The sequence below is a fragment of the Vigna radiata genome, chromosome 3 (genome assembly GCF_000741045.1).
Source record: "Vigna radiata var. radiata cultivar VC1973A chromosome 3, Vradiata_ver6, whole genome shotgun sequence".
NCBI lineage: Eukaryota > Viridiplantae > Streptophyta > Magnoliopsida > Fabales > Fabaceae > Vigna > Vigna radiata.
Window position 1 is genome coordinate 2,408,142 of NC_028353.1, and position 11,451 is coordinate 2,419,592.

At 34.3% G+C, this 11,451-nt stretch overlaps 3 protein-coding genes across 3 annotated transcripts; 1 reads left to right on the plus strand and 2 right to left on the minus strand.

Moving 5' to 3' along the window:
- Nucleotides 1-272: 272 nt before the first annotated feature.
- LOC106756881 (protein NRT1/ PTR FAMILY 5.2-like) lies at nt 273-2,520 on the minus strand. The gene is made up of 4 exons (XM_014639481.2): nt 2,375-2,520; nt 2,050-2,267; nt 1,345-1,904; nt 273-1,249 (listed from the first exon to the last, which is right to left on the minus strand). The coding sequence occupies exons 1-4, from the start codon at nt 2,505-2,507 to the stop codon at nt 346-348; spliced, it is 1,815 nt and encodes a 604-aa protein (XP_014494967.1). The 5' UTR covers nt 2,508-2,520; the 3' UTR covers nt 273-345.
- A 1,168-nt stretch (nt 2,521-3,688) lies between these two features.
- LOC106757529 (protein NRT1/ PTR FAMILY 5.2-like) lies at nt 3,689-6,251 on the minus strand. The gene is made up of 4 exons (XM_014640199.2): nt 6,107-6,251; nt 5,444-5,661; nt 4,715-5,286; nt 3,689-4,641 (listed from the first exon to the last, which is right to left on the minus strand). Exons 1-4 carry the CDS (start codon nt 6,249-6,251, stop codon nt 3,756-3,758), a joined length of 1,821 nt encoding a protein of 606 aa, XP_014495685.1. The 3' UTR covers nt 3,689-3,755.
- A 2,196-nt stretch (nt 6,252-8,447) lies between these two features.
- LOC106757165 lies at nt 8,448-10,291 on the plus strand. The gene is made up of 3 exons (XM_014639774.2): nt 8,448-8,648; nt 8,875-8,969; nt 9,079-10,291. Exons 1-3 carry the CDS (start codon nt 8,577-8,579, stop codon nt 10,028-10,030), a joined length of 1,119 nt encoding a protein of 372 aa, XP_014495260.1. The 5' UTR covers nt 8,448-8,576; the 3' UTR covers nt 10,031-10,291.
- The last annotated feature ends 1,160 nt before the right edge of the window (nt 10,292-11,451 follow it).

Genomic DNA, 11,451 nt, shown 5'->3' on the forward strand with positions numbered 1-11,451 from the left:
CAACTTTTTCTGTAAAGCCATTTTCTTAGATCTTTCCAACACCAAGATTTATCTTTACGACTTTGGGTACCATTTAGACTTTTTCAAGATCAATACTTTGACTCACATCCTGGTGTTTTATAAAGATTTTTTCATAACTCAAAAAATATCTTGCATTTCCTATCTAGGAAGCAAATAAGCTTTGTTTTAAGATACCTACCTATTACTTTATGCTCAAGTTTTCTAAGCGGTGATAATGGATGTGTAAATGCCCATTATTTTTTAATGTTCTTAAACCATCAAAGAACAAGCTAAGTGAAGAAAGAGCACGGGAAGATAGATCTGAATGATTAAATCTAAAGCACCCTAGAATTTGCCATCTGTTTGTGGGGTACTTTGGTTTACTCCAGTACTGTTCTGTGGCTGCGGCGATGCAGAGTTCATCTCGAAGCTCGGTTTGGTTTGTGTTACATCGACATTATAGACAAAGAACTTGGCAACAACCAAAAAGCAGAGCAAGTTGAGGAAGCTGAGTACGGCCATGAATGCATAATAGTAATCTAAACGGGAGATGTTTAGATTGTCCAAAATCCAACCTCTGTGGCCATTTCTCTTTGTGATATCAGCAACAGTTGACAGAAGAAAACTGCTGAGAAAGCTTCCGATACCTATGGTGGTTGTGAAATATGATGTTGCGAGACTTTTCATGCCATCTGGTGCTTGATCATAGAATAACTCCATCTTGGCTACTTCCACAAAGTTATCAGCAACCCCTCCCAAAGCATACTGAGGGAGTAGAATGAAAATAGTGAGAGGAATCGTATCTTTCGCGTGAAAGAGGTGGTTTTCTCTTGCCACCCTCAGTCTCTTTCTTTCAATAAAGCATGCAATCACCATTATGATGCAATGTAGCACAAGCCCAATACCAAGTCTCTGCAGCATTGTGATCCCCCTTGGGTTCTTTGTGTAGCGCCGAATTACAGGAACAAAAACACGGTCATATAGAACAACGGTTATCAGCATGGCGATAGTTACAAATGCATTTAGGCATGCCGGGGGAATATGAAAATGGGGTCCCATTCTCCTGTCTAGAGTGGTGCCTTGTTTGACAAAGAGAGTGCTCGCTTGAACTATCAAGGTGCTTGGGATAATCGTTGTCAGCAAAACAGGAATCAGTTTTGTCATTTGCTTGGTTTCCTCTACTTGTGTCACAGTACAAAGTCTCCATGATGATGTTTGACCATTCTTTATAGAGGCCTTGTCAAGAAAACTGCAAGCAGAGAACGGGGAGAATTGTGCAAATGATTCACGTGACATGGAAAAATACACTGAATTTTGAAAGGATAAAAAGATGGGTTTTTTAACCTCAATGAAGAGCTCCGATCAATTCTGTTTCTCCCACTACTTGCATACTGTTCAATGCTCAGTTCATGTAGCTCTTTTGGATCATCTGGGACACGTAGCTTCCACTTTTTCACAGCAGCAACATAGACCTGAAGCATCCTTGTTATTGGGCTACCTGAAGGCAGTTTGTGTCTGTAAAATGGAGTTCCTCCCAGAAACACCAATACTGAAACAGCAAGGCCAAGGGTGGGAAGGCCATATCCAATGGTCCAACCCACACGTTCTTGTATGAAAACCAAGAAAGTGTTGGCGAAAAGGGTGCCAAAGAAAATGCTAAAAAACCACCAATTGAAGAAGGAGAGCTTATATCTTCTCTCTTTGGGTTCAAACTCGTCAAATTGGTCTGCTCCCATGGTCGAAATGTTAGGCTTCGTCCCTCCTGTGCCTACTGCAATGATATAAAGGGCCAAGAAGAAAACACCATATTGCAATGACGATGCCTCTGGGCAATTCTCGCCTTCATCACATTGTGGTGGCCTCAGTGCTGGTACTGAAACTGCCAGTGTCAACAGACACATTCCCTATGGCCAAAGAATATGGAAAAACAGGTAAACATAATCACAATAATGTATGCAAAACCACAAAGTTGATCCAATATTGTTTATCAACTCCTACTCTTGTTTACTATGTTACATTAACAGGTAAGATAAATGTCAGATATCATACCACAACATAAATACACGAGGCAATTATAAAAGTTTTATATCTGCCAAGATAAGCATCTGCTATGTAAGCTCCTGCCAGTGGCATCATCCACACTGAACCCACCCAGTTGCTAACATCGTTCGAAGATTTCACAGTGCCTTCATGGAGCTTCCTTGTTAGATATATCACTAGGTTTGATTGTATCCCGTAGAAAGCCATCCTCTCAAACACTTCATACCCTGTAAATTAAAAAACAGGTATATCCCATGCTCACAAGTGATAAAAATTCATCATACGAAAAAAAGAGAGGAATGGATATGTTAAGGCCACTACTGGGATCATTTACCAACTATAAAGGAACAAGCTTTCCATTTTCCCGTCTCTGTTCTCAAAACGGGTCTACCCTTTAGGTCTACTGTGCCATCTTGAGTGTAATCTTCGTTCCCATTTGCAGGGCCTTTTTCTTCTATCACTGCCATGAGTTTGGACTACACCTCTGTCTCTTTGTGTGGAAGGCTTTGAGCCTCTCTCGCGAGCCTTTTATATAGCAGAGGCGGGGAATCTGATCTTAGAATTCTAGCTTTCTCAACAAACTTTTATACACTGTCCAATTGCATGAGCTAACTAACAATGAAATCTTTAGTCCAAAATAAGGAATCGACATGTATTTGGTTTGTACTCACTGTCGCTTGTTTTCACACTTTCCTTATCTTTCTTTTCTAATGGTTTTTTTTTTCACCTTTGAATTATCGATCTAGTACAGTTGGATCTTAGAAGTAAACGCGAGATTGACATGCCACAAAAGCCACGAGCTACATATGTCATAAAAAAATTCTGTTCATTAAAGTGGCTCTCACTGAATGTATTTATATGCTTTCCTCCCTTTTCAGTCACCAATCAATTGCATTATTATGTCCTATGTGTCTCTGTCTTATGCTTCTTATTTCCTTAGAGCCATTCATATTATCAACTTGACTCTGAAACTACACTGAGAAAAATTTAGGTGCCGAAAGCATTTTCTTTGTGCAAATACATCCAGATATATATGTTTACACGGCTTTAAACAATGATGTTAGATTATAGGTTTATTAGTAATAATCAAATAAAATATATCTATATGTATGAGGGTATAAATATTATGTTCTCATACAGGAAAACAATGTGATTGGTTTTAGACTGCACAAGTTCAAGCAAAAAAGGAGACAAGTTTGACGGCAGAGTTCTTAAAATAGTAATTTTTTTCGATGATTGAAAGGAAAATTTGTCGGCTATATAGTTTTCTACATGCGAACTAACAAAATGATTAACAGAAATGTTAAATAAGCTAGGATATGATAAACAGATAAAAGGGAGTCACATCTGATGGATATGAACCTTATAATACCTGTTACTTTGGAACAAATTTTAGTGACCAATATTATGTCCACAAGAGTAATTTTTCTTATAATTATTCTTTAATATAATAGTTATTTTGTTGAAGTTATTCATTATAATTTAGGATTTGTAATGACAATACAAATTATGGTAATTAGAAACAACTCTTTTGTAAATGTAATTAACTTAAGGGTTCCATTTTAGATAGATAGTTAACTCTCTCCTCCATCTCTCATTGATGATCTGTATCAAAATATTCAAGAATTTGTCTTTGTCCTTCTTCCATTAATGAAAGTAACTGATAACAAATACAAGTCTACCACGCACTTTGTTTCCTCACCTTATTCCTTCAGTTATCTGGTTGTGGTACTTTGGCTTATTTCAGTATTGTCTTCAGGTGAAGTAGTGTTCATATCCAAGTCCTTGTTGATTTGTGTTTGATCAACATTATAGACGTAAAATTTGGCAACAGCCACAAAGCAAAAGAAATTGATAGCACTGAGAAGAGCCAAGAATGCATAATAATAATCTAAGCGGGAAGCATTTAGATTATCCAAAATCCAACTCTTGTGACCATGTTTGCGGGTGAGATCAGCGACAGTTGAAAGCAGAAAACTATTAAGAAAATTTCCAATGCTCAAGGTGGTTGTGAAATATGAGGTTCCCAAACTTTTCATGGCTTCTGGTGCTTGATCATAGAAGAACTCCAACTTGGCAACATCAACAAAGGTGTCGGCAATTCCTGTAAAAGCAAACTGAGGGAGGAGGATGAAAATGGTTAGAGGAATTTTATCAAGCTGGCCTAAAAGGTTATTTTCTCTTGCCACACTGAGTCTCTTCCTCTCAACAAAGCATGCAGTGAGCATAATGATAACATGTAGCACAAGTCCAATTCCAAGTCTCTGCAGCAAGGAGATCCCTCTGGGGTTCTTGGTGTAGTGCCGGATTGCAGGAACGAAAAGACGGTCATAGATCACAACGCTTATCAGCATGAAGATGTTCACAAAAGCTATAAGACATGCTGGAGGGATTTCAAAATGGGGTCCCATTCTCCTGTCTAGTGTGGTGCCTTGTCTGATGAAGAGTGTGGTGGTTTGAGCTATTATGGTGCTTGGAATGCACGTAGTGATCAAAATAGGAACCATTTTCATCATTTGCTTGGTTTCCTCAATTTGAGTCACAGTACAAAGCATCCATGGTGATGTTTCTCCTGTCTTCACTGCAGCTTTGTCTAGGAATCTGCACACATTTGTCAAAAAAGTTACAATAAACAAAAGAAATATACAATTTGAAGAGGAATTTGATTACTAGCCTTAATGAAGAACTGTGATAAATTCTTGTTCTCCCTTTACTTGCATAATACTCTTCCATGCTGAGCTCATGTAGCTGATTTAAATCATCCGGGACATGAACCTTCCACTTCCTCAGTGCAGACACAAGTACCTGGACCATTCTGGTTAAAGGGCTGCCAGAGGGTAATCTATGCCTATAAAGAGGAGTTCCTAGCAGAAACATGAATATTGAAACGGCTAGAGCAATGGTTGGGATCCCATAACCAAGGCCAAAACCAACTCTGTCTTGTATGTAAACCAAGAGAGTTTGGGCTGAAATGGTTCCAATTAGAATATAGAACACCCACCAATTGTAGAAGGAAAGCTTTTGGGACCTCTCTTTTGGTTCAAACTCGTCAAATTGGTCTGCTCCCATTGTAGAAATGTTGGGCTTGGTCCCCCCTGTGCCTGCTGCAATGATGTACAAGGCAAAGAAGAAAATTCCCACTTGCAATGAGGATGCTTGTGGGCAATCTTGGTCTGCAACTCCTGGAGCACATGCTGGTGGTCTCAATCCTGGTAGTGACACTGCTAGCGTCAACAAACACATCCCCTGCAACCAAAAATACAAGACCATTTCCCTTTATAATGTTAAAATGCAACATATGTTATAATCTAAAACTCATAACACTCATAACACTAACAAGACAACGTGAGTCCCATATAAGGGATTGATATTAGTTTCAATCCAAGATCTTAAGACAATATACCAGAAGGTAAATGGCTGATGCTATAACGAAAGTCCAATATCGGCCAAGATAGGCATCGGCTATGTAAGCTCCGGCAGCTGGCATGATCCAAACTGCACCAGCCCAGTTGGTCACGTGATTTGAAGATTTGACAGTGCCCTCATGAAGCTTCTTTGTTAGATACAATACTAGGTTTGATGCTATCCCATAGTATGCCATTCTTTCAATCATTTCATACCCTACAATTGATTATCAAACATAATGGTGTAAGCACATTGTCACAACAACTCATTCACTTCTCTCTTCATCATCCTAAAACAATTTGTACAAACAAACTCTTAAAAAAAATCTCTCTTTTTAACACATCTTGTTTCAAACATATAATAGTCATTTTGTTTTTGAAAGTGTATGAACATTGTCATGTTTTTTTTGGATGTTAAAAAAATTAATATAAGATACTAATTTTCTTAAAAAAGGTCACAGTTATATTAATTTAAAAAACGTAGGACTTGTTATTGTTTAAAACACTAAACAACAATAAGTCAATAGGTTTACAGACTTTAATGAAAGAATTTATGGTTTTAAAGAGTTGTTTAAAATTATTTTTAAAATTAATGTAACAATATGGTAAAGTAAAGGAATGAGTAGAAAAAGGGTCTAAAAATAAAAATTGGTTGCATTTACCTACAATGAAGGAAGAAGCTCTCCAGCTTCCAGTATTTGATCTTAAAACTGGTTTACCATTGAGGTCCACTGTGCCATCTTGGGTGTAATCCTTCTCTCTTCTACTACCTGCAAACCCTTTTTCTTCTTCTTCCACTCCCATCATGCTGTATGTTAACTTTTTAGCTTTTCATCAACACCATTTTATATACTTAAGATGGAATATTTAAATTTTATTACAATTTTAAACTCATATACCATAAAATTGCTTAGCTAAAATCCAAAATATGAAACACATATATTTGTTGCCTTCTTTTTGTCATGCACTTTGAATTATATCAATTAATCATACAAAAAGTCAAACAAATCAACTATCATAAAAACTTCTTCATTTCATATGTTAATTTTGTCCTCTTTCCGTCATTAGTTACTAATTCTACTAATAATATGCTTCCTTCTTAATTTAGGTAGGTCCTTCCTGTTTGTAAAATAATTAGTTTTTTTTATTTAATTTAACGAGTTGTATTATAAAAAAAAAAATAACGAGTTAGAGACGGAAATAAGAAAATTGAAATTTCCGAAAGCATTTATTCTTTGTGGATACATCCACGTACATGGCGTCAAAGGCTAAAAGCATGCATAGTTAATAATAATAAAATAAAATAAAATATCATTAGAGGGTTCATTATATCCAATATTAAGATGAATAATAAATAGTTTGGAGTTGAAGATCAACACTACTTGTTCATATTTTCTTATTAAGGAAAAATATATAGAAATAAAAAATGCTAAAGATGTCATATTGCAGCTGCATCTTGTTAGAAGTATTATCACAAAAAGAATTATTTAAGGAACAATTCTTACGTTATACGTTTAGGATCATATAATAAAGATGTCAGATTATAACTGTTTATTATATAATCTAGGTTTTAGTAAAATTCATAAGTTAAAAAAAAAAAAACTCAGATATTTTTGAGAGAAACAGCACAGTGGTTGCAACTTTTAAATTGATTATATCAATCTTTATTTGTACACTACTTTTATTATTTTTTGTTTTTCAAATTAACATATTTTACTGCATAATAATAAATATTATTATAAATTATATAAAATTATGCTTAATAAGTTAATAAAGCTAAATTTAATAAACATAACCGCCACTATCACACCTTTGTTTCTACTAATGTCGTTTAGTTAAAATCGATTAACTAATCATTTGTTTACCTAATTTTAATTATACCCGGTTATACAACCAATTTTGGATATATATATATATATATATATATATATATATATATATATATATATATATATTCCGTTATTTAACTAGCTTTAAAAAAAAATAAAACATGCCATGATAAATTGTTATAGTTTGACTATAATGATTACTATTCACATGGGTTAATGTTTATAATAATTTTCAATTAAGCAGTTGATTAGGATTATGATTAATTATTTTTTTTTATAAATGGTTATATTTAGACGACTTGGTCAGTTAAGAATAATATTAATCTATACATTTTAAGAGAGAATAATTAAATATATACATATATAGATTCATAACAATATTAATCACGGATTCCGATAATGAATATGTATGTATTAATAATATGATTATATATATATATAAAAAAAAAAACATCTCATACTTTTATCCTTTATAAAAGTGACTTGGATTACCAGTTACGAAAAACAAGCTTTTAAAATTTTCTATAACATAACTTTGATAAGGATTTTCAGAAAAGAATTTTTTTCAACAAGCTTTCCGAAACTAAAGCAGTGCATTCTGAAATGAATTGTTGGAACAAATTAAATTTTATAGAATAAAGTTTCTGGAATAATTTTTTTAAAATAAATTTTCTTAAATGAGTCTGAAACACATAAAATACATTTTGAAATAAGGTTTTCCTTCACAAATGATTTTTTTTCTCTTCTCTTCTTCCTCTGTAATGGCGGCAGCAGAGGTGAGAACAATGGTAATGTGTCACAATAATGAAAAAGGATATTTTAGTCTTCTACATTACTAGTACAGTTGCAGTTAGTAAGAATAGCGGTTACATTAAGTAGAATCCAAATCTAGTACAAAATCACCTAATAAATTCCCGAAAATGAAAAGATTGCGTCTAACGATTATTAATCATAAATACCATATCACTACTTTTTTAACTTTCCAACATTCTTGAGCCAAACGATCAACTTCTGTGTCTCTGAGGCAGTTCACAGAAAACAACAAAATAAAACTGCATTCGATGTGGTACTTAAGACATTACAGCCTGTCATCACAACGGTCACTTCCTACTTTTTCTTTTTGATAATAAACAAATAAAACAAATTATTATTACTACATATTTATGGAGAGAGCGTTACACTGTCCACTCCCTCTGCTATTGTCTGTGGACAGTGGAAGGTGGCATGGCATGAAGACCAAACCCTTTGCCTTAGCATTGTTGTTGTGAACCTCAGAAAGTAAGAACACAGATCTGTCGTCACAATGGGTTGCTTTCTTCATTGCTTTGGTTCCTCCACAAGCACCAAACCCAGGCGCAAGGCTCATCGTCAACATGTAACCAACCCTTCACCTTCTCTTCTTCAAGCTTCTATCTTTTTCATCTAATTTAGTTACCCTTTTCTTTGGTTTCTCATAAACTGCCCGGAAAAGACTTTATTTTTTAAGTTTTACACTTGCACCTCCTATTATATGTGGGTTTTGTCTTTTTATTCTTCGGTCTAACTAGCTTAATAGATGAAGGTTTCTCTAACCTCATTGAGTCTTTTCAATGTTGTTGCAGCGAAATGCCAAAGACAGGTTGGAGCGACCAAATGTGTGTTCTGTGCCGGACTACTCTCAAATGGTGGTACATAGCACTGCATCACAAGAAGTACAGTAAGTAATTGACTAACTGAGTTTGTAATGTTCTACTTTAGTTCACAAGAAAGCATGCTTGGTTTTGGAATTGAAGTTTGTGATTTAGATAAATGGGTATGGGATGCAGGGCTAAACCTCTGGAGAAGCTAAACGCAAGCCCCAAAAAGAAAGTGACTTTTGATGTCAATGTGAAAACGTACGAGCCAGATGAAGTTTTTGATTTCCAAACAGAGAAGAGTGAAGAGGAAAGACCTTCGGTTGAAACGTTAAGCCAAACAAAGTCTGAAGAAAGTTCGGTTACTTCAACTGGGTCTTACCCAACAGATCATAGGTACCACAATTGCACATGTAGTGATGATGAAGATGCAGCAATGGAGTATTGGGATAGTGATTTGACTGATGAGGATGAGGATGATGATGGTGATAGTGACATGGGAGAAGAATATGATGAAATGGGGGAAGACTTTGAAGATGGAATAGTGTACTCAAGTTCAAGAAATGGTGATAATCAAGAGGTTGTTGCAGAGGTGGAAAGTCCAATTCCAGTGTACGATAAGGATGTGAAGTCAATTGGGTTGAACCCCAATGTTCGAGATAGGAGTGTGTATGTTCATTCTGTGCTAAACCCTGTGGAGAACCTCACTCAATGGAAAGCAGTTAAGGCTAAAAGAGGACCACCATTGGTGTCTCAGAAGGAGAATTTGGTTTTGAAGCAAGAGTCCCGACCTGCATTTGGTGCTGAATCACCCAAGAAGTTGAACCGGGAAATCGCAGTTGATGCTAGCCTTTCAAATTGGTTAGGTTCATCAGAAACTACACCTGTTAGCAAGAGTTCGTATGCAGAGAGAAATAGCTCACATGGCTCCAATACTGTGGTGAGCCATGAAGATAGGCCTATTTTAGGTGCATTATCAGTTGAAGAGCTTAAGCAGTTTTCAGCTTCTTGTTCACCAAGAAAATCACAAAGAGATGAGATTGCCATCATAGGCAGTGTTGGTAGCTACTGGAATTGTGGGAGCTATGCTCAGGATTCTGGCTCAGCAAATCGAGTGACTTCAAGAAGGGTACAATACAATTGATGTGAAAGTTAGAGAGTGAATATGAGACAAGGTTGTTACTCATGTAGGTTAAGGCAAGATTCAATTGAGGACTGGTTTGTTAGGTGCAATTTTTTTATTCTTTTGTGAATGTGATACAGTGTGATGTTTGTTTGTGTTGCATTCTGCGATTTGATTAATAACACTATTATCATGTAGTTTTATCTGTACACTTATTATCATGTAGTTTTATCTGTACACTGTTTCTGAATTTTCTTCCATGATAAATTGAGGTTTAATTTATTTGGAGGTTTGTATTTTTGCACTTTTGCGTTACTTAGGATTTTGTATTTTGAAGTTGATCAATTTGATTCTTATTAATAAAAAATTGAAATAATACTGTCTCTGCCGTTAAATTTTGTCGCTACTAAATTATTTCAAGTTTTCATAAATAAACATCAAATTAAGCTACTTCAAAATTCAAGAATCTAAATTAAGCTATTTCAAAATTCTGGGATCTAAATGACGTAAAACTACACAAATACATAAATCGATTAAGTTATGATAAACTTTTATGTCCTGTTTAACTATAAATTTGGGCATAAAAAAACTATTTAACTATAAAAAGGTTTATATTGCTTTTCATTGACTTCACCTTTTTAAATTTGCTTTGTAGGACATTTTAGTTCAAATTATTATCTCAATTTCACGGATTGCTGCATTTTAGTTCAAATTAATTACCAGACTTTTCAAAGAGATGAGATGTTTTAGTTTATTCTACTTATATCTATTCGTTTACATATACTTTTAAATACTGGTGCTTCATTATTTTTTTAAGGTGTCGTTTAAGGTTATTTTAAGAAAATACTTATAAGGTATTATATTTTATCTTTTTTTTTCTGTCATAATAAATGCGTAAACTACTTAAAAATTAGATGAAAGGTAATCTTATAAATATATGAAAATAATGAATGTTATTTTCTAAACTTTGAAAATGAAAGTTAAGTAGAAACAAAAATATTTCAAATTTATGATATTTAAAAAGAACTACTAAGCACGGATAAGTGCTACATCTATTTTATTTTATAATAAAAAATCACATTTTTCTTCTTGAAATATTACTAAATTTCAACAACTTTTAAGTCATTTAATAATACAATATTTTCTTAAAATATTTTACCTTCAGTTATTGTGTTACTTTTAGTTATAGGTTTATTTTACATATTTGGATTGATTTATTTTAAAATTCACATATGTGGCGAAAAAGTTGTAAAATGGATGCATGTGCGATTTTGTAGTCGTCTTACTATTTAACGATTTTGGTGAATTAAAATTTAATTAACTAATATCATTAACTAAAGTTGTATACATGATTAACAACTTCAATCTTAAATAAAATTGTACATATGACGACTTTAATTTCAATGAAGTGGTGCTTAGGGTTGATGGCTCCAACCTCAAAC

Excerpts from the sequence above, each read along its gene's own strand:
- LOC106757165 (XM_014639774.2), top strand. The coding sequence starts at position 8,577 with ATGGGTTGCTTTCTTCATTGCTTTGGTTCCTCCACAAGCACCAAACCC. Across the intron at positions 8,649-8,874 it reads GCAAGGCTCATCGTCAACAT|CGAAATGCCAAAGACAGGTT; the intron begins GTAACCAACCCT and ends ATGTTGTTGCAG. Across the intron at positions 8,970-9,078 it reads ACTGCATCACAAGAAGTACA|GGCTAAACCTCTGGAGAAGC; the intron begins GTAAGTAATTGA and ends TATGGGATGCAG.
- LOC106757529 (XM_014640199.2), bottom strand. The coding sequence starts at position 6,251 with ATGATGGGAGTGGAAGAAGAAGAAAAAGGGTTTGCAGGTAGTAGAAGA. Across the intron at positions 5,662-6,106 it reads AGCTTCTTCCTTCATTGTAG|GGTATGAAATGATTGAAAGA; the intron begins GTAAATGCAACC and ends AATCAATTGTAG. Across the intron at positions 5,287-5,443 it reads CATCAGCCATTTACCTTCTG|GGGATGTGTTTGTTGACGCT; the intron begins GTATATTGTCTT and ends TTTTGGTTGCAG.
- LOC106756881 (XM_014639481.2), bottom strand. The coding sequence starts at position 2,507 with ATGGCAGTGATAGAAGAAAAAGGCCCTGCAAATGGGAACGAAGATTAC. Across the intron at positions 2,268-2,374 it reads AGCTTGTTCCTTTATAGTTG|GGTATGAAGTGTTTGAGAGG; the intron begins GTAAATGATCCC and ends TTTAATTTACAG. Across the intron at positions 1,905-2,049 it reads CCTCGTGTATTTATGTTGTG|GGAATGTGTCTGTTGACACT; the intron begins GTATGATATCTG and ends CTTTGGCCATAG.